This window comes from Camelus bactrianus, chromosome 20, assembly GCF_048773025.1.
Source record: "Camelus bactrianus isolate YW-2024 breed Bactrian camel chromosome 20, ASM4877302v1, whole genome shotgun sequence".
Taxonomy (NCBI): Eukaryota; Metazoa; Chordata; class Mammalia; order Artiodactyla; family Camelidae; genus Camelus; species Camelus bactrianus.
The window spans coordinates 21,798,747-21,820,274 of record NC_133558.1 but is presented as its reverse complement, the minus strand read 5'-3'; the positions used below and the strand labels follow the sequence as shown (position 1 = coordinate 21,820,274).

Here is a 21,528-nt window from a genome sequence, read left to right as displayed (position 1 = left end):
CTCGACCACGGGCAGCTCTCAGTTACCTCCTCTGTGAGGGGGCCAGTCCAGCCTACCTCTCCGATGCTTGGAGAGGAGGAAATGCCAGCCATGCCGCAGGGTTATTTGCTGAAGGATATGCAGCAAATGGTGCATATCATTCAGCAAATGGTTATGGGCACATCTTCTGACCTTCAGGACCTTCTTCAGTTTGTGTTTGTGATTCCTGCCCCTCTCCCCTAAAGTGAGTACACTTAGGCTCTGTCCTTTGTTGCTTCCTGTGGGGCTCAGGGGAAGGGCCCTTGGAGTTTGAGGGGTGTGTGTGTGTGTAGGGGGCATGCTCAGGCCTGCCACTCACTCGCAAACAAAGGCCCTTTGCCCATCACCTCACTGCTCCCATTTTCTCATTTGTAATTGGGGCCAGATTTGAGACAAAAGTCAAGGCCGTGAAAATGCGTTGGGAAGCCTCTGGAAGTCCATGGCTGGCACCTTAACAACTCTAGGTGGGAGGTCCTGGAGGGGCAGCACTGAAGGGCCACTGACAATCCACAGGACCCCAGAGCCCTTCCCATGGGAGCCTCCCCAGGCAGAGGTGGAGGTGGACTTGGTCCTGGACCTGAGTAGTCCAGGAATGGATGCTTCAGCCTGACCCACTGAGGAGGGACCCCTGAGAAGACAGGGAAAGGAGGGGCCAAGGGCAGCTCAGCTGGGGTGGTGTGGCCAAGGTCCCTTGGCCCAGTGTGTCCTTGGCCTTGAGAGAGAACTGCCTCCTCTCTGCAGTGACTGCAGCCTCCCCCTTCATCCTGGTTAATAATTCAGCCTCTCATCCATATGAAATGAGGGTGTGATGGGAGCTGCAGGGGAGTGGAGCAGTGTTTTATGGTCTTCGGGATGCAGAGGGCAGGACCCAGGGGCTGGGGGTGGGGGTGGGGTCCAGGGCTGGGGCTTTCCAGACGATGCTGCCCCAGCCAACACTGTCACCTTGCAAGATTATCCCTTGTGCTTCTCTCCTAGCTCTCACAACCTGTGATCAGAAGCCTTGGACAAGAGGGCGGGCTGCTACAGCTGGAGAACTTGCATCTCCTGTTGGCCTATCTCTGTGCCGTAGTCTAGAGATAGCTTTGCCCATGAACAGAGCTCTGCCCTCCCAGAGCTCCCACCTTTGTGCCCTTGTGTTTAACAAACTTCTGTAGCACCTGGCCAGCACCAGCCCTTTCTTTATGACCCATTGTGAATATTAACCCATTAATCCTTCTAGGGACAGTATCCTGACCCTGTGAGGTAAGTACCATTATCACCCTCATTTTGTAGATGAGGAAGCTGAAGCCTGAGAGCTGAGGTGGCAGGTCCAAGGTCACAGCTAGAGTACGTGGTGGAGCTGGGGTTCCAGCTCAGACTGTCTTGTGCGAATGCAACGCAATGATAGTAGTGGGTAGCCAGGGGCTGAGCTGACTGCCGAGAGAGCTGGGTGGGCAGCCTTGAAGACCACCCTGTCTCCAGCCCTGAGACTGCACCATAGAAGCTGTGGGTTCTTTCTGGACTCAACAGTGCCCCCAGAGCCACCTGGACATCTGCCCCTAAACCATCCAGTCTGAGTACTGGGACCTTTGATCTCTGACCCTGAGGTTGGGATACTGGAGCCAGGTTCTGACCTTAGTCATGGAGTCTTGGTGGCCAAGGGATATGAGATGTGCCACCAGCTTTGTGAGAGCCCTGGGCAGCGGGGACAGTGACCATTCACTGCTAAAAATGCAGGAACCTAGGAGTGATCTGTGGATCCCTGGAGCCTCAACCTGGCCCCACATGAGACACCGGAGGCCCAGGCCAGTGGCCTATGGGGCTGGACGTGGGTGCAGCCACTCACCCTGCTGGCTGCTGGGGAATTACCTCTGTAAGGTGTAGAACTGGCCTTCTAGCAGGGAGGCACCAGTGTGTGTGTGTGTGTGTGTGTGTGTGTGTGTGTGTATTTCATTGCCCTGGCCTTGAGGGAGGAGGCTGCATGCTGTGTGCCCTTGGGAGGGGAAGCTGGACTTCCCTAGCACTCTGCCCATCCTCTCCCTTCCTCACCTCTGCCATCCTCCTGCCCCCATGTCCTCACCTCAGAGCCCCTGCCCCTTCCTGACCTCTCCTCCCACTTTTCTGCCCTCCCCCTGCAATCCGGCTCTTACAATCTCTCAGGCGTGGTGTAGTGCACAGACTGGGAGCTGAAGCATCTGGTCCAATCCAGCTCTGCATGGTCCTAGAATGCCAGTGAGCTTTTCTGTGCCTCATCCTTTTTCATCTCTGTAATGGGGATAATTACTCACCTCACAGCATTGTTGTGAGAATTCAATGAGTTAATACCCTTAAAGAGCTTAGAACAGTGCTTGGCACAGAGTAGATGTTCTACATACGTTAGCAATCCTTCTTCATTATCATGATTACCCAGGGCCCAGGCCAGGAGCTCCTCCTCCAGAAAGACTTCCTGACCTGCTCCGGCCCAGGGACCTCTTTAGCCCACCTTTGAAACCATCTGTCTGGTCTGACCACTTAAGCACAGTAGTAATGTGGCTTAGTCACCCACTCTGTGCCAAGTGTTTCCTGCACCTCATTTCACTTAAGCCTCATGGCACTTCTTTTGAGGCAGGGTTATGACCTCCTTTTTCCCCAGAGGACATCGAGGCTTCAGGCAGCCAATGAGTTTGCACAGGGCCCAGAGCCCAAGGGGTGAGGATGGGAGGCCAGAGCTCCAAGGCCATGGTGCCCTGGGGAGCCACTGCTGTTTACAGTGAGAAGGCGGTGGAGTGTGTGGGGTGGGTTCCCCATTTTGCAAAGCTCACCATCCCTGGCTAGTGGGGGATCACTGACATGGGGAAGAGTGGTTGAGGATGACGGTGAGTTCTGGTGTCTGGGGCATCTGGAAGCCACTGAGGTCATCAGGTGGCCTAGGACCTGAATCCCAAGAGAACTGCAGCCAATCTCTCACCCTCTCTGGGCCTCGGTTTCTCCACCTGTACCCTGTGGTGGGGCAGCGTCCCCTGGTTGGAGTGGCTCCCCATGCATGAGCTGCTGTAGGGCCCCGCTGCCTTATCGACAAACACAGTTCCTGCCCTGGCGATATCCCAGCCTGTGTGAGGGCCAGCTGCTCCCGTATTAGTCCAGGCCAGGCTTGGGGGTGGGGGGGGGCACCACAGCCAAAAGGAGACCCCTGACTCACTGCCTTCCAAGGGTGACAGTGACAAGGGGGCCTGCCCTGGTTGTTCTGGAGCCTTGGGTGCAGGGTCTAGTGGTGCAGTGGTAAGGGCAGTGGACCTTTCAGAACCATCCCCCTCTGGTGCCTCCCCAAGACCATACCCTGGGGTGATGGAGTCCAGAGATCTGTGGTGTGCACAGATGGGCTTGCTGGGCCTCAGGGGGATGCTGGGGTTCCTATCACTTGTCTGTGAGGATGGCAGACCTCACGAGTGCCCCCACTCTGAGTCTTTGGTTGCAGACCGAGAGCGCATTGGGCAGGACTCTGCATACGAGCAGGAGGGGAAGGTGCAGTTTGTGATTGACGCGGTGTACGCCATGGGCCATGCCCTGCACGCCATGCACCGGGACCTGTGTCCAGGCCGTGTGGGGCTCTGCCCACGCATGGACCCCGTGGACGGCACCCAGCTGCTCAAGTACATCCGCAGCGTCAACTTCTCAGGTGGGGGCACAGTGCAGGGCACCACCCAACCCTGGGGACTCCATAGGGTGGGAGTTGGGGGTGTCTCTTCAGATGCTTCCGAGGGGTGAAACTTCCTAAGATATTCCATGCGGAGGTGTCTCTGCCCCGGGCTCCTGGTCCTCCCTGCCTCTGTGCGAAGGCTCAACAAAGAAACTGAGTGTGTCACCCCCACTGGCCCCACAGGCATCGCGGGGAACCCAGTGACCTTCAATGAGAATGGAGACGCACCAGGGCGCTATGACATCTACCAGTACCAGCTGCGCAATGGCTCTGCCGAGTACAAGGTCATTGGCTCCTGGACTGACCACCTGCACCTCAGAGTAAGCGCCTGGCAGCAGGGCAGGGAGGGGCCCTGGAGGGATGGGGGTGGAGAGAGGTCCTCCCCTTCCTTCCATGCCCTACCCCAGACCTCAGAGGGCCCTCAAGCCCCCCCAACCCTAAAATGGAGGAACAGGGCAGCTGGGTTTCTGCTGCCCTTCCTGCCCCTGCCCTTACCCTTGGCCTGTGGCCTCCCTGCCTGCTGCCCTTTTGTGGGACAAGAACTGTGGACAGATGAGTTCACACCGGAGTGTAGGGGCTCGAGGTCTTGGAGGGTGTAGGGAAGAAAAGTGAGGAGGCGCAGGGGTGCGTCTGGACAAAGAAGGATGATCTCTTAAGGCAAAGAGCACAGTCAAATCGTGAGATTTCTGGTGGTAGGTAGGGGGCTGTTTGAGAGTTACATCCCCAGTGCCATCAAACCACACTGGAAGGCCATCATTTTTTGGGTGTCATGAGGGGACTTCCCCTGGGTCCACCTGGCCACACTTTCCCAGCTCACGGCTGTCTCAGGGACTTGGTGGCTCCCCCCACTCCAGGTCCTCATTGCCACCAGCTGTGAATAAAGCCATGTTTTTGGAGAGAAAGGACCTGTAGTTCATCCCCTGAGGAGGGGCCTGTGGACTGGTCTCTACCTCACCAGGAGAAGGGTGAGCCATGCTTGGGGTGGGCACAGTGTGATCTAGGTGGACCAAACAGGCTCAGGAGGCCCAGATTCTGGGGGAGTTGTGTCACGTCCCTGCTGTCCCCTCTTGTAATGATCTCTTCCAGCAGCAAGCCCCTGGAGCTCTTCAAAGCACTTTCTGCCTATGATCTCATTTATCCCTGACAATATTCTAAGTCAGAGAAAATATCTCAGAAAACCCAGCCCGAGGGACGTTCCAAAGGCCACACAACACGGCAGGGACAGAGCCCGTTCCCATAGTGATGCTCGTCGGGTTGCTGAGCGGAGACAGACAGACAGAACAGGGCAGGCGGGAGCTGTGTGGGACAGAACCCAAAAAGAGGCACATCTCATTCTGGTGCAGCGGGTGGAAGGTGGGACAGGGCGGGCAGTGACTCGATTTACCAGCAGCAGCAGCTAATCCTTACTGAGCACCTGCTGTGGAGAGCTACTGTTCTAAGCGTGTGACCTTACTGTGAGGATGACAGCCCTCTGGGGCAGACACTGTTATTAACCCATTCTACAGGTGTGATAAGTGAAGGCAAGACTCAGGGGGTGTGGGGGTGGCAGTAGTCCCCTCCCCAGTAATACAAGATCCCTCCCCTACCATGGAGCTGAGGGGCAGGAGGAGGTGAGGTGGGGCTGGTCCTGGACCACCACACCTTCCCCACTCTATCCTGAGCTCTCAGTTTATGCTGTGCTGGGGGCCCTCCCCTGCCTGCACTGTCTTCCTCCAGGGTGTGAAATTGAGGCGGCCTCATGCTGGTGCCTGGACCTCATAGCTTCTTACTACATTCTACAGAGGTTCACCAGCCTCACTGTGGGCCAGCCCTGAGCTGGAGGCTGAAGATGCAGCAGGGAAGTGATTCAAAGCCCCTGCCCTCCTGGGGCTGTTTCAGTGAAATATAGAGGGCTTCCAAGTGGAAGCCACAATAAGTCACAGAGGGCACAGTGGCCTCTTATCTGCTGTCTTTGGATCAGGTGGGAAAACAAAGGCCCAGAGAGGTTGTGGTGTCTGCTCAAGGGCACACAGCCAGCTAGCAACAGAGCTGTGATCCCAGGATTGGACTTCATTTACTGCTTTTTCTACTGGAGCCACAGATTTTTCCAGAACACCGACTGTCACCCTCTGTCTCCCTTTCTCCTCTTGCAGTGTCACAGCTCTGGTGCCAGGGATTGTCCCGCCCTGTTGTTCCTGCAGGACGGTGGGTGGCCCTGGTCACTGCAGTGCTCCTTGGCCTCTAGGGGACCACACAACCCTGACGTGCCCAGAGCCACAGGACACACCTGCTCCTTAAGGTTTTCTCTCCACCTACTGTGAGGCCGTCTTTGGGTTCCCCACCCTGTCCACCTCATCCCACCTCACTCAGCCTTTTCCTCAGCTCCAAAACCCTCCCCTCGGCCCCGAACCAACTGGTTATTCCTTCTCCAGGAGTGAGCTCCTGGCACAAAGGGCTTACCAGTCTAAGCATAATCTCTTATTACAAGAGCCACTTTATTTAGAACAGCGCGGCTCTAGAGTGTAGTCAGATTCCCTTTTCCCAATGCCTGGAACTCTTTGGGGCTCTCACTCACTTTCCAGAACTTTGTGACCCACGTTCAGTAGGGTGTGCCAGCTTCCGGGGCTCCTTTGCTCGCAGTGATTGTGTCTTCAGAGACATACAGCAGTGACTAGCACTCATTTAGAGCAATATGTAAAGAAACGCTAACCCCTGGTCACATGTTAAGTGTCCTCTAAACCATTGTTCATTGTTCCCTGCTGAATCCAACTCCCTTTGCCACCCAGAGGAGGCCCGGTGGGTGGCACGTCTCCCACTCGAGCATGCACGTGAATCACCCACAGGGTCTTGTGCAAACCCAGATTCTGAGTCAGTGGGTCTGGGGTGGGCCAAAAATGTACATTTCCAAGAAACTCCTGTGTGATGCTGATGCTGCCGGTCTGGGGACCACTGTGAGTAGCAAGGCCTTACGGGCTGGGAGTCAGGACTCCCGGGTTCTCCCTGCTCTGCCATGTGACTCTAGGTTGTCACTGCTGGTCTCTGGGCTCAGTTTCTCCATCTGACCCTTGAGCAGGATTCCCGATTGGTCAGCTGGGTCTGAATCATGCCAGGGAGCCTTATTGAAATGCAGCTGTTGGATTCAGCTGATCCAGGTGGGGCCCGGGGAACTGGGTCTTAGCCGTCCAACTGGGTGATCCAGGTGTGAGACTCCAGGGTGCCAGCCAGTAGGGCGGTCCAGGGCACTAAGCAGCCTGACCTGAGGCCTGCTCCTCTGCACTGTCGTTGCCAGATAGAGCGGATGCGCTGGCCGGGGAGCGGGCAGCAGCTGCCCCGCTCCATCTGCAGCCTGCCCTGCCAGCCAGGCGAGCGGAAGAAGACAGTGAAGGGCATGCCCTGCTGCTGGCACTGCGAGCCCTGCACGGGGTACCAGTACCAGGTGGACCGCTACACCTGCAAGACGTGTCCCTACGACATGCGGCCCACAGAGAACCGCACAGGCTGCCAGCCCATCCCCATCATCAAGCTTGAGTGGGACTCGCCTTGGGCCGTGCTGCCCCTCTTCCTGGCCGTGGTGGGCATCGCCGCCACGCTCTTCGTGGTGATCACCTTTGTGCGCTACAACGACACGCCCATTGTCAAGGCCTCGGGCCGCGAGCTGAGCTATGTGCTGCTGGCAGGCATCTTCCTGTGCTACGCCACCACTTTCCTCATGATCGCTGAGCCTGACCTGGGTACCTGCTCCCTGCGCCGGATCTTCCTGGGGCTTGGCATGAGCATCAGCTATGCAGCCCTGCTCACCAAGACCAACCGCATCTACCGCATCTTCGAGCAGGGCAAGCGGTCGGTCAGCGCCCCTCGCTTCATCAGCCCCGCCTCGCAGCTAGCCATCACCTTCAGCCTCATCTCCCTGCAGCTGCTGGGAATCTGTGTGTGGTTTGTGGTGGACCCCTCCCACTCAGTGGTGGACTTCCAGGACCAGCGGACTCTCGACCCCCGCTTCGCCAGGGGCGTGCTCAAGTGCGACATCTCGGACCTGTCGCTCATCTGCCTGCTGGGCTACAGCATGCTGCTTATGGTCACGTGCACCGTGTATGCCATCAAGACGCGCGGCGTGCCCGAGACCTTCAACGAGGCCAAGCCCATTGGCTTCACCATGTACACCACCTGTATTGTCTGGCTCGCTTTCATCCCCATCTTCTTTGGCACCTCGCAGTCAGCTGACAAGGTGAGTGGCCGGGGCCGGGGGCGGGGCGGGGCGGGGTGGGGTGAGGGCAGTGGGCAAGAGACAGCCTCCTGGGGCTGGCTGGCTCTCACGTGGCTCCAGAAATGCCTTCTTTCATGCCTCATTCTGCCTTCCCTCCCTGTCTCTGTGTTTTTCCAGGTTCTGGGTTTCTCTCCTCTCTCCCTCCCTTTCTCTTCTGCTGCCCTGTCAACCTTTTCTCTCTCTGCCCCCGTCTCTCTCCTTTCGGCTCCCTTCCTGCCTCTCTCTCTCTCTCCCTCTCCTCTCTCTTTCCTGTCTCTCCATCCCTGCCTTCCTCACCCCATCTTTTTCTCCTTGCTTTCTCCTTCCCAACTTCCTCGCTCCTCCCTGTCAGCCTGGGGCGCTGCCCCTTCTTTCGTCCTTCATTCTCTTCTAGACTCTCCCTGACCTCTCTCCCTACTCAGTCCCTCTTCCTTTCTGTCTACTCCTCTCTTCTTCCTCCTCTGTCTGCCCTCCTCTCTGCCCTCACACAGGATCCCCATGGGTCCCTGAGGTGGGTGGTATATCGGGTACTCACTTCCTCTCTCCCCAGCCCCAAGCTGCCCTGAAGCCCATGAGCCAGGGGCCTGGTGATGTCAACTGAGGGCCCTCCCTCCACTGGCTGGAGCTGCCAAGGGGCCGCCTCCTGCTGGCTCTCTTGGGCCATCCTGTCGGCCTGACCTAAGGGTCTAGGCTCACCCCAAGGGCCTCTACCCACATTACAGCCCCAGCACTGCCTGGGTTCTGGGCAGTAGGGCAGAGGTTATCTTGAAGGATTGCGAGTCACTGAAGTCAGAGGCCAGAGACAGGGAGAATCGGGGCTCCAAGGACCCCATCTCTGTGTCTAACTGTAGGATCCTGGACAGGCTAGCTGGCCTCTCTGCCTCAGTTTCTTCATCAGTAGTTTGGGGCCATGATCCTTCCCCTACGGTTCTTACACGTGTTGCAACAATCACACAGTGTGAGGGGTATAAAAGCAGTTTACCCACTGTAAGGAGGTGGGAGCTGAGGAGTCTCGGGGTAAGTGGTAGGGACGAGGCCAGAAGAGACCCAGAGCAGAGCAGATGGCACAGGATCCAGAGGCTGTGGGAAGGATGTTGGCTTTTACTGCGAGTGAGAAGGGAGCCCTGGTGGGGTTCTGAGCAGTGAGGGATGTGTTGTGATGTGGGTTTAAAGGATCCCTCTGGCTGCCGAGTAGAGCCCTGAGGAGGGGGAGATCTTGGAGTGGGATGGCCAGGGCGGAGGTTACTCTAAGTGATCCTGACAGGAGGTCACCAGCAGCAGCAGTGGTGAGCAGCAGGGGATTCGGCTGTGTCTGGAGGTGGGGCTGGCTGGATTTCTGATGGAGTGCTTGTAGGGTAAGAGGTGCAGAGGAGAGTCAAGGATGACTCCACGGTTGTTGGTGTGAGTGACGGGAAGGAAGGAGGGTCTGTGCATTCAGCGGGGGAGATGACAGAGGAGCCTACGGGAGGCGGAGATCAGGAATTCCTTTGGACGTGCTGAGTTTGGGATGCCTATGAGACGTCCAAGTGCAGCTGTTGAGTCAATGGTTGATTATACGAGTCTGAGGTTCAGGGGTGAGGTCCGGGCTATAGATGTAGTTGGGGGAGTCGCCATCCTATGGGCAGCATTTAAAACCTGAGCCTGGGGGTGAGCTCCTATGGATGGCTGGCATCAGTGAGGCTGCGGTCAAAGCTATCCTGGATGGGTGCACTTCGCCTGGTGGTCATCAGGTACCACAACAATGGGCTAGGGTAGATATCACCATTTCGGTTTACAGATGGAGACATGGAGGCACAGAGAGGTGAAATGACTTGTCTAAGGTCACACAGCCAGTAGGAGGTGCAGCTGGACTTGACCCTGCTCTTTCTAACTTGAGAGCCACACCCGAGCCCACCCCACCCCCTACAGCTCTGGGGCATCTCCCCAACTCTGGGGCCTCCTTGGGAGGTGCCCACCTCTTCTCCAAAAGCTCCTCCAGGGCAGGAGCTGTGCCTTCTGCCCTGAATCCCTCGGGCCTGGCGCACAGAGGCGTGTGGCCTGTCTTCCAATGGTGGCCCTGAAAGCTGGGGGTTTTCTATAAGCAGACCTTGAGGCTGGCAGTGAGGTTCCAGGCCGCCCCGCACACCTGAGCCAAAGCCACCGGCCTGTGCAGCTCGCACTGTGCGCCAGGTCTCCACCCGCGCAGGCCTGCAGGAGGCCCTCCCTGCTGAGGGCAGGTACAGGCAGAGGCCCCCACGCCTCGCAGTGCCCTGGGGCCCATGGATCCAGTAGGGGAGGCCACCCAACACCCCAGGGAGCTGGCAGCTTGAGAAATTACCCTCAACAATCCCAGGAGGCCCCTTCCCTCGCCGCCTCAGGGAGTAAAGGTACGCAGCTGGGAGGCCGACAGAGTGGTAGTTCAGCCCGTTGCTCCGCCTCCCCACAATTTCCCTGGCTGCCTGCCAGCACATCGCTTCCCAGCATGGTCCCTGTCATCCTGGGTGTCAGATCCTCCCACCTCCACGTGCTGGGGGGCACAGCCCTCCTCAGAGCACCCTTCCCCCATCTCTCCAGGCAACTCTGCCTGCCTCTGATTTCTCCCCCTTTAAGGGCTCCCCTCAGTGCTGATTATGAAAAGGAGCCTCTGAGATGATCTCCTCTGAGGCCCAGAGAGGGGCAGGGAATTGCCCAGAGTTACACAGCAGGCTGGCCTACGCCAGCGTGTGTTCATGAGACCCAGCTCTGCCCTTGATGGCGTCGACATGGGGTATGCCCCCCACCTTCTCGGAGCTTCTGAATGAAGCAAGGTTGGAGGAGGTGAGTTCTGAAGTCCCTCTGGTTCAGCCCACCAGGCTTCTTAGAAGCTCGGGCAACCCTGGGGTTGTGTCTGTGTTGTGTGATCTCAGCTGTAAGTGGCCACAGTGAAAGGCCCCTAGACTGAAAAACAGAACAGAACAGAATACTGTGCTCAGGGCTGGCTTTCAGGGCCGGTGCAAAATGAAAATGAAGGCCCTTTGTTCAAAAATTATTTAGGATTCAAGATGGCGGTGGCAAGGCATTAAACCCAGCGTGCATGCCCATGGAAGGAACTCTGTGTTAGTGGAAGGGGCCCAGCATCCCTCAGTGGGTCGGGGCAGAGTGGAATCTGGAACCCATGCCGCTGGCCCTCACACAGGGTTGTGTCCCCAGCAGGGCTCACTCTGCTCAGAGAGGGGGCCTCTACCCGATCCCACCAACACCGTATTGGCCCAGCTGTACCTACCCCTAGCAACAAGTTGGGGGTAAAGGGCCTAAGATGGATATCTGTCCTGGAAATATACCCTTATACCCAAGAATCCCCAATGTGAAAGGAGAGACACTCCTGCCCTCAGGGTAACCCCAATCTAATGGAGGAGACACTGTCCCCACGGGACTCCCAGTCCAATGGTGAAGACCCAGATAACAAGCCTATTGCTTAGCCCAGATCTCCCAGATCTCCCTTGTTTTCCCCAAGGGTCTGTGGTGATACTCTGGAGGCTGTCCCCTTCCACCCCTTCTGCCCTGGCCACTGGCGCCATCTCAGAAGGTAGGAGTGGTGGCCAGCACCCTCCCACGGGTTTGTCATGACCTTTCCCAGTCCGCACACTGGGAGGCAGCGCTGTGCCCGTGGGAGAGAGTGTGGGTTGCGTGTGAGGACTGGGAATGACTGTCTGTGTTTTCAGAGGGGTGTGTGCTACTCACTAGGGAACTGGTTCTCATTTTCCTGGGCCTGGGACGTTTTCTGAATGGTGGCAAATGAAGCGGCCTCTGCACGCTCCCAGCCTCCTTCTCCCCGGTGCTGTGTAAGTTTCACGTGGCTTCGCAGCCTGCGCTTGGGTAGCCTTGTGGTTTGGGTGAGGTAGGTGCTATCATCTCACCACACTGATGAGAAAACTGAGGGCCAGAGATGGGATGAGACTTTCTCAGGGTCACATACCTCTTTCCCCTCGGACCCTAGGGCTTCTCCAGCCCCTCTCCCAAAGGTAGGAAAGCCGGGGAAGGGTGGCTGGGATGGAGGCCCTCAGATCCAGGTCGTGAGGTATTTATGGAGAGGAGCAGGGGATGGAGGGGAATATGAGGACGGGAAGACGTGGCTCCTACCTTCAGAAGGCTACCAGATGAGGCTAGGGCCCCTGTGACCCCCAGAGGCAAGTCCAGACCCAGGTCCCCCACTGCTGGGCTGAGTGCAAGGAATGAATGGTGTTGTGGGGGACTGGCTAGAACTGGGGGTTAGGGAGAGCTTCCTGGAGGAGGTGGTACATCAGCTAGGCCCTGGGGGAGGCCGCCCAGGCCTGGAAATGGCAGATTGAGGGAGCAGAGCATTTCCTGTTTTCCCCATGCCCAAACCTGGGGGCCCCCACCCCGGCTGAGGTGGGCAGAGGGGGCAGCTGAGTCCTGGAGGACCAGGAGGGAGGGAGGAGGCAGGGAGGGGATCCCAGGCTGGGGCAGTAGGAATTGTCGGGCCCTGCCTGGAAGGACCCATGATTGAAGAATGGATTACCCGACACCCAGATTAATGGACTTTCATTTTGCTAAACATCTGTCACCGTTAGTGCTGGTGAGTGAGCGTGAAATGAGCTTTGACTGCACTGCCATCACTGGCTCATGACAGGCGCTGTGGCTCCTGTGCCAACTGCCTGCTCTCACAGGGTGGCGCGGAGGGCCTGGGCGAGGGGCCATGCCATGGCCAGTAGGAGCTACTACAAGGCACACACAGATATTCCTTTCCCTCCCAGCCCTGGGCAGGGGCTGCACCCGAGGAGGGTCAGCTGTCCCCTGAGGGTCCCTCTTCTGGGGGCCTCCACCAAACAGCACATACTAGTGGCAAACACTTCTGTGCACTCACCATGTGCCAGATATTATTTTACAAGCGTTTACCATTTATTAAATCATTTCAAACTCATTACAGCCCTATGCAGTAAGTATATGCCCATACTGCACCTTAGGAAACTGAGGCACAAGGATGTGACCTGTCCAGGATCACACAGAGCGATGGAGCCAGACTGAATCCAGAGATTCTGGTCCAAAGTCCCAGCTCTATATCACGCACCACTCCCTTCTGCCCAAGCCAGCGGAACACAGGGCGGGGTCCCCGGCTCTGTCTGTTTCTGGGGTGGGCCTCAGACAGGGCCCCCATGAGGCCAGGGCAGTGCCCGCCCTGACGCAGTCCCCGGCCCGCCCCCAGCTGTACATCCAGACGACGACGCTGACGGTCTCGGTGAGTCTGAGCGCCTCGGTGTCCCTGGGGATGCTCTACATGCCCAAGGTCTACATCATCCTCTTCCACCCGGAGCAGAACGTGCCCAAGCGCAAGCGCAGCCTCAAAGCTGTCGTCACCGCCGCCACCATGTCCAACAAGTTCACGCAGAAGGGCAGCTTCCGGCCCAACGGGGAGGCCAAGTCCGAGCTCTGCGAGAACCTGGAAACCCCAGGTGAGTGCTTGGCCCCACCCCTCTCCCTCCCTGGGTGGGCCCCAGCCCCTCTCCCTCCCTGGGTGGGCCCCACCCCTTCCTGGAGAAGGCCAACCCCCTACCCGACCCCACCCTAAGCCTGGTCCTATGGGGGCATTGGGAGAGCCCTGAGGCTGCAGGTGAGCGACTTCCCACCCAGAGGAGCTCCAGAGAAACTTGAGGCACCAGTTTAGCCCCCTTTGCCCCATCCCATCCTGGTAGCCCGGCTCTCAGGGTCCCGCCCCACACACCCCCTCCCCCACCGTAGCCTGCTTCTTCCTAGGATCTCTGCCCACCTAGGGGGAGGCCATGGGGAGCCTCCTTCAGGCAGGGTGACGTGAGACCCTGGGATTTCTCTGCCTTGGCGTCCACACCTGGGCCTGTGCCCTTTCAGTCCCCTGGGGAAGAGGTTGTCCAGAGGGCCCCTGCTCTCTGATCCTTCGGTAGCCCGGGGTGGTGGCCCTGGTACTAGAACAGCTGAAGCCCCTCGGCTTGGCTTTGTCCGGCCCCCTCTGGCAGGGCCCTGAGAGGTGGGGACTCAGAAAACGGGCCCTGGTATGCGTACGTGAGGGGTATGGTGGGGAGGGCAGCCTGCAGAGTGGTGGTTCTCTGGGGTGTGTCCAAGGAGACCTCAGCTGTAGAGGGTTGTGCTTTGAGAGGGATGAGGGAGGGGAAGATGCAGGACCCTCAACATCCGAGGGGCAGGCCCAGGGTCTAGGCCTGGACCGGACTGGTCCTTCAGAGGTTAAGAGATGTACACAGGACGGAGCAAGGCCAGCACCTTTGCCAACCTCCCTATCCTCCCTGGAGCCAGCCCTAGGCGTGATAAGAAGGGACGGAGAGGAGAGAGGGGCAGGGCATGTGAGGGGCATGTTAGGTGTCAGGGGACCAGTAATAGCGGTGACTGTTTCTTGAACCCTGACTATTGGCCACACCTACCACATACCAGTTTTCATCTTCACAGCAACCTGGAAAGGCAGGTATTTTTAATCATTTGTAGGATACAGATGAGAAAAAGGGAGGCTCAGAAAAGTGAGGGATTTAACCAGGCCACACAGCAGCAAGGCTGGACCTGACCACCATCCCCTGTCTCCTTGGACAGACTGAGGCCTCTGGTCTGGGACAAGCCACAGCCTCCAGCCTGTGGGGTGGGCCTCCGTGGGCCTCACACCCCATCGCTCCTGGGTAGGCAGGCATCGAGGGGTTGCTGTGGTCACCCCTGCCCCACAGCAGACCTTGGCTTCTTCCCTGGACACCCTGTAAGTGCCCCAGTGGTATAAATGGCAGTTCCTCCTGCCTCCCCACTCTCTGAGAGTCTTAGGGGGCTCCCATCGGTGGGGGAGGAGGAGAAGAGCCCCTCTCTCCAGGAGAGGTTCAGATCCTAGTGGTACCTGCGGGTAGCACTCTGCTTCCTCCCTCTAGCACTGGGGGAAGGGCTGGAAGTGGGCTTTGTTGATGGCACCAGAGGGACATAGGCTAGCACAGGCTCCAGAGAGAGCCCCTTTGTCACCTACCAAGAGGTCAGGAGAAACAGGAGACCTCGCCTCACAGGTGTTTGGGCTGGGGTGGCATCTCTTATGGGCTCCCCACCCAGGGACTCTGGGGGATCTTCCCTTCTCAGCATCATTCCCACCTGTAGAGAATATCAACCATGGAAAGGAGGAAAGTCCCTTCCCAGATCCAAACAGGATTTTCCACTTCCCAGAGCTCTCTCCCCTTTGAGTGATCTTCACAGCAGTCCTGTGAGGCCTGGATTGGGCTGTCTCCCCAGCTGAAACCCAGAGAGGGTGAGTGACTCTCCTGAGGTCACATAGCAAGGTGGTGACTGGCTGGTCCCTCCCAAAGTCTTTCCCCTGACCCTGACTTCATATGGCCTCCCTATCTCTGGGGGCCCCATTCTCTGTGCTGAGCAGCTGACCTGGCTTCTGACATGCCCTTCCTTTGATTGATACCACTGATGAGTCTCTGTTGGCTAAATCCTCCACCGATTGACGTCTGGTTCTCTCCAGTCCTGCTCCTCCTCCCACAGTGCTGGCTTTCCTTTTCCTACAGCCTTCAGTTGCCCCGTGAGCCCTCCTCTCTGTGATGAGAAGGGCCAGTGTCCTCATGGGCCTCCCTACCTCTGACCTTTCATGTCCACCCAGATGTGCAGAAACCCCAAATGCAGCTCCTCAGCAGGCCCTTCCATCCTGAGCAGGGACCCCTTGCTGCTCCCTGCCCCACACTCCTGACTTCCATTTTCCTCCTTCTCACGGAGACCCACCCTTCCTGGGTCCCATCCCATAAGGCCCTACTCTGCTGGTGCAGAGCCCTGCTCCAGGGCTCATGAGAGTCAGCTCTGGAGACCACGAGGGTCTTATTGGAGATAGCACCCTGACCCCAGAGGGGGGGCGATCATGGTGCTGTGACTGGCCAGAGGGGACCACAAGGTGGGGCTGTCACAGAGAGTGCTGATGGCACCTCATTGACATTGTTGCCTCCACCTCTGCTCAGGCTCATCACCTGGGGGCAGGGGACAATTACTCACCCCTGCCAGATGAGGAGGGTTGTGGCCCCTGCATCCTGCAAGGGAATGGTGAGAGCTTCCTCCACACCCTCAGGAAGGACCGGAGGCCAGTGCCTCTCACCCTGACTGTCAGCGCAGTGACAACAGGGGCCATGGAGGCGCCGGGAGGGAGTGGGGTGATTAATTCTGGGAACAGCCAGATCGAGGGGGTGTGAGCAGGGGGAGTGGGGAGGTGTCACTCCTGTGGAGCAGGGACATTTTTCTCTGTCACTGGCAGGCCACGTATCTTTAAACAAACAACAGAATAAATAATTCAAGGGCCCGATTGCAGGCAGATTAGGCAGAAACACGGGGCCGACAAATGGGGGCTGACAGCTCGTGCCTGCTGCTGCCCAGCTAATTGTTATCTGAGGCAGCGGAGACTGAAAGCCAGCAGCAAGGGCCTGTCATCAGCAGTGGATGGATGGGGGCCCTCTGCCCACACCCTTTCCCGCCATGCTGTGGATACCCCTGGAGTGTCGCTATCCCCATCCTGTCCTCATCGTTTTGTCCTCAGACTTGCTCCCTTGCCCACCATTTTGCAGGGTTTAAAGAGTATTTCTATCTACCCCATGGCCGAGAGCAGCCAAGGGTTTATTATCACCCCATTTTACAGATGAGAGAGTTGAAGCTCTGAGAGGTTCAATTTGTTAGAAAGGCCACCTGGCAGGTGCTGAGATCCCCTAAACTGGTGAGGGCAGGACCGGACTGCAAGTGTCCAGAGTCTTGGCCAGAACTCACAGTTAACTCCTGGGGTCAGCCTCACTGCTCCCATTTTCCAGATGGTCAGACTGAGGCGCCACTAAAGGACTCTGGGGCCCCTGGCTTACAGCTGAGGGCCGAATGTGATTCCAGGTTCTGAAACCCACAGACTGGATTTTCTAGAGGAGGCAGCTCTGGTCTTAGAGGGAGAATAGGGACCCAGCTGTCCCTCACCTCCCTGCCACTCTCTCATCCCCCACCCGCTCTCAGTGCCCCCACTGCTGCCCTCAGGCGCCCATTTCCTGCAGTCAGTGGAGATTTTGCTGCTGCTGCCCCTGTAGAGGTTTTCCTTCACCTCTGAGCCAGGAGCTGCTGACGGGTTTACAGCTTTGGAAACTCAATTTTATCACCAAGGGGTGATGGAGCCCTGGGGAACTGATTCTCACCAGCCTGGCCTGCAGGTGTGTGATTCACAGAGCCAGCTGCTGGCTCTTTTGCTGATGGTGGGGGAGAGTGTGGGGTAGAGATGTAGGGGTGGCGGAAGCCCCTCAGGGAAAGAAGTCTAAGCAAAAAGGACCACTCCTGTCGTGTCACAGGCAGGGCAGGGAAGGAGCTGCCTGAGGTCATGGGCGGGGGTGGGGTGGGGTGGGGTGCAGGTAGAGGCCCCTGTCAGCAGAGCTGTCCTCCCTCACACCATCCACCTCCCTTTCAGCACCTTCTGCCATCCCCGGGCCCAGCCTCCAGTTGCTCAGCTTCCTTCCCAAGTGCGCCCGAGCCCAGGCCCCTACTGGATGCTGTCCCATCAAAACCACCCCATGGATGGGCCTTCTCCCCTCTTGGTCAACCAGCATCCTGGAGGGACATGGGCCATTTTAGAAATGAAGTGGGAGTTCTTTACATAAGGTGTGTGCTCTTCTTAATATTGTCCTGGATGTCATGGGCACAATTTCCTTCCAGTAGCATCCATCTGAGTGGCACCTGAACCTTGAAACTTCCCTGCCACTGCCCAGCCCAGTGATTGTTCATCCTCTGCTTGAACATTTCTGCTGATGGGGACTATTTCAGCTCACCTACTGCATAAGGCCACCCACTCCGCCCTCAGCTCAGGCCTGGAGAAGGTTCTTCCTTGAGCTCAGCTGCACTCTGATCCTCCTGCCTCCCCCATGGTCCCATGGTGTCCCCTTTGCTCACCCTACATCCCAGCAACTTTGCTTCTTCCCACACTCAAGGGACCCCACGTCCCCCCCACTTCCCGAGAGTGGGACACAGTAGTCCTGCCTGTATTCGTGGGCTTCTGGTTCTGCTGCTGTGACAAAGAAGCCCCAGGACAGAGCGGCTCGCATCAGACAAATGTTTGTTCCTCTCTGATATTGTAGTACACGGTGGGTGGGTGGGAGCGGGGACCCTAGTTCCTTCCATTTTATCATTCCATCATCTCCTGGAGGGTTGTCCTGTCCTCGTGGCTGAGGCTGGTTGACTTTAGTGTCTTTTCTGCCCACAGAGGGGAGAAGAGAAAGTACAGGGGAAACAATATCTTGTAAACAAATAACATGGGAGCCGCACACAGCCCTTGACACACGTCATCAGCAGGAACGTTGTCATGCAGGGCCACGCGGGGCTGCAAGGGAGTCAGGGAAATGTGGTCCTTAACCTTGGTGATCACGAGCCCAGGGGAAACCGGGGAAGGAGGGTTAGGGGTGGTCAGCATGCAGCCCACTGCGCTGCTCCCCTCAATGTCCTTCTCCAGTCACATGCCCCTGGCGGTGCCTGGCAGGTGCACCTCCTTTTCTGAGCTGTCAGGATCCCGACGGAGTCAAGACAGTTTTAGGACAAAAGATGCTGTGATTTTCTCCCATCTGGTCTTCTCTCTTGACACCAGCAGAGCAGCCCCACCCCAGGGAGTAGTTCCACCCTTGATTACTCTCATGGGGCGGTGCTCCAGGCCACCAAGGGAGACCCTCTGCCTCGTCAGGACAGGACAAAACCAGGACCTGGCTGGTGCCTCACCCCTCTGGCCTCAGTTCCTCATTTTTCAAACAGGGGTGATGCTTCTTTGGCCCCTCCCTAGGCTGCTGTGCGGTGCAGACCCCAGTGGGTTGGAGGTGGGGGGCACCCCTGCTGCTCAGGAAAGCTCATGTTGTTACCTGGCTGCGGGTGGGGGAAGGAGGCTGGGGTCAGGAAACAGGAGACACCCAGACATGCAGCCACTGGTGAGCATGGGCCAGAGGGACAGGCGCAGGTAAGGGAGGCTCAAGGCTGAGGCAAGACAGGACACCCAGAAATGGGAAGGGTGGCTGCACAGAGGGCTGGGGGGGCCTGGATGACTTCTGTTTCCCTTGGGCCTGGGGAGAAGGTGGAGGCAGTCAGACACAGCAGTTCCTAGCCTCTCCGGTCCCCTCTCTGGTTCCACTATTCATCTCCTCTGTCTCCATTCCCCATGCACCTCCCCTAGGCTGCTCGTCTTGTCTGTTCTTCGAGTCTTCTCTTCCAGAGTGTGTGTGTGTTGAACTTCTGAAAAACTCTCCCTTGATACTTTCAGGCTATGTAATTATATCCCAAATAAAAATGATTCTCTTAAAGTGGGGTGGAGTCAGGAGGCAGCAGGGACTCTGGTGGGGGGAGGTGCTCACAGAGGGGTCTACCTGGAGGACAAAGTGAAGAGGGAAGGGCCCTCCAGGCACGCACGGGTGGGAGCGGGCGGGGTATGCTGGGAGACTGGGTTGGGCTGGCGCACGGTCTAGGGGATGCTCAGTTCAGGAGTCTGGACTTGATGCTGTGGGCAGGGCCATCCCTGTGCGGAAGAGGGTTGGAAGAAGCCAGGGCCTGACTCCTTGGTACCCCTGGTCTCTCTCGTTCCAGCTCTTGCCACTAAACAGACCTACGTCACCTACACCAACCATGCAATCTAGCTAGGCCACTGGAGCCGCACAGGAGGAGGAGGACGGAGACCCTCGTGGATGGTGCATCGGGCTAGGGCCATGCCCAGGGGCCCCACTGATGTCCTCCCTGCCCGTGGGCGCCCATGGATGTGGCTTGGTGCTGAGGACAGCAGAGCCCCCGGCGGTCACTGCTGGGCAGCCTGGGCAAGCCGGGTGGGTGACAGGAGGTGGATGAGGGGCCGAGGCCACTTCAGGCCACCCCAAGAGCCTGTGTCTTGGACCAAGGCCCCTCTCAGCCCCAAACCACAGGGGCTCAGGTTGTGGGGGCCCCAGTGCTGTCCCGTGTCCCTGCCTGTCCTATTGGTGACCTCTGTCTGTCTCGATCCCTGTCTTAATTTTCTCTTCTCTCCTCGAAGCACCTTTTCTCTCTCTGTGTCTCTATCTTCTTTCTGCCTCTGCCTTTTCTTCCTCACGCGGTCTCCATCTCCAGCGCTCCGTTGTCTTTCCACTGGTCCTCCACCCGGTCTCTCCTCTTGTGCACTTTTATTTCCCATCCTCAGCCCTCTGCTCGCTTTCATTTAGGTCCACCGTTGCTCTCTCTCCCTGCTGTCTTTTCCTGATTCACCAAATCTTCCATGCCACAAAAGAGAAAAAAGGAAAAAAAAAATCAAACCCCCTAAAAGCCAAAACAAAAACAGATCTCGAGTGTGTTGCCAAGTGCTGCGTCCTCCTGGTGGCCTCTGTGTGTCCCCGCGGCCCGCAGCTTGCCCGCCTGCCCCCTCCCGTCTGCCGTGTGTCCTGCCCGCCTGCCCGCCTGCCCCTCCTGCCGATGACACGGAGTTCAGTGCCTGGGTGTTTGGTGATGATTATTGATGACAATGTGTAGCGCATGATTGTTTTTATACCAAGAACATTTCTAATTAAAATAAACACATGGTTTTGCACCCTGGCTCCATATCCACTGAGGGTCCTGCAGTGGACCATGGGCTCAACCTACAGCTAGAGGGCCTGGTGTTAGAGGGAATGAGGAACTGGGTGATAGAGATCTAGGGCTGGGGGGCGGTGAGGGCTGCTCCCTGGGCCAGCATCGAGTGGGGTCTTAGACAGGCCTTGGGCAGGGAGGGGCCAGGGCACTGTGGGAGATTCCAGAAATCAACCCCTGGGGGTCCCCTAAGTAAGGGGGATGCTCTGTCCCTGTCCTCTGTCCTGCAGCCCCTAAGGAAGATACCACTTCTGCCCTGCCTCTCCTCTGGCTCACATCTGTCACATCTGGGACCCCACCCTGCCATCCCATAACCTGGGCCCCTCCTCTCCTTCCAGCCAGGACACTTGCCTCTTGAGAAATTGCCTTCCAGGGCTCCCAGCACCCACAGGCCTCACCCCTGCCTTTCCTGTCTCCAGGTCACAGGTGCTGAGATGACGAGTGACTCCTGGAGATCAGTGTGTGGTGTGTGCCCAGGTGGGCCAGGTGCACAGCATGGGTGTGTGTGTCCCCAGCCCTGTGCGTGGACTGGGCTGTGTGTGTGTGTGTGCTCCTGCACCTCTGTATACATACTTGTTTGTCTTATGTGAGAGTTTGTCCATTTATGCACAAGTGGGTGTGAGTCCACATGGCACGCATGTCATGATGCCCGTCCTGGGCTGGTGGCAAGTGTGTGAGTGTGTTCACGGCAGCTGTGTGCTTCTGTGGCAGGTTGAGAGGCAGGGAGCGTGACAGCTTAGGGGCTGGGCCCTGCCAGGGGTAAATTATAGAGCCGGCGACACAATGAGGCCACAGGCAGCAGCTGGAGCCCAGGCTGCCCGTGCTGCCCCTCCTGCCCCTTCCTGCCCACCCCCAGGACCCGCACCCCCTTCCACCTCCTCTGCTGCCTGACTAGGGTGTGGGGTGCGGAGGCCAAGGGCCTGGGAGGACCTGGGTGGGGGGCAGGCAGGGAGTAGGTGTGGAAGTGTGTGTAGAGGTGAGGCTGGGGCAGTAAATCACGCCACGTGTTAGTGCTCCTCTGCTAAGTGGAGTTAAGCCCATCTACTCCTGGGGGGAGGGCTGGCCTCGCACACACCCG

At 57.9% G+C, this 21,528-nt stretch overlaps 1 protein-coding gene across 1 annotated transcript in view; it reads left to right on the top strand.

Moving 5' to 3' along the window:
• Window positions 1–20,412, top strand: part of GRM4 (glutamate metabotropic receptor 4) — a 93,313-nt gene extending 72,901 nt beyond the window's left edge. Inside the window, exons 6-10 of the mRNA XM_010949063.3 lie at window positions 3,452–3,652; window positions 3,857–3,993; window positions 6,942–7,877; window positions 13,078–13,324; window positions 19,449–20,412. Coding sequence (XP_010947365.2) covers window positions 3,452–3,652; window positions 3,857–3,993; window positions 6,942–7,877; window positions 13,078–13,324; window positions 19,449–19,498 — 1,571 coding nt within the window. The 3' untranslated portion in view covers window positions 19,499–20,412. The remainder of the gene's footprint in view (window positions 1–3,451; window positions 3,653–3,856; window positions 3,994–6,941; window positions 7,878–13,077; window positions 13,325–19,448) is intronic.
• Window positions 20,413–21,528: the final 1,116 nt, after the last annotated feature.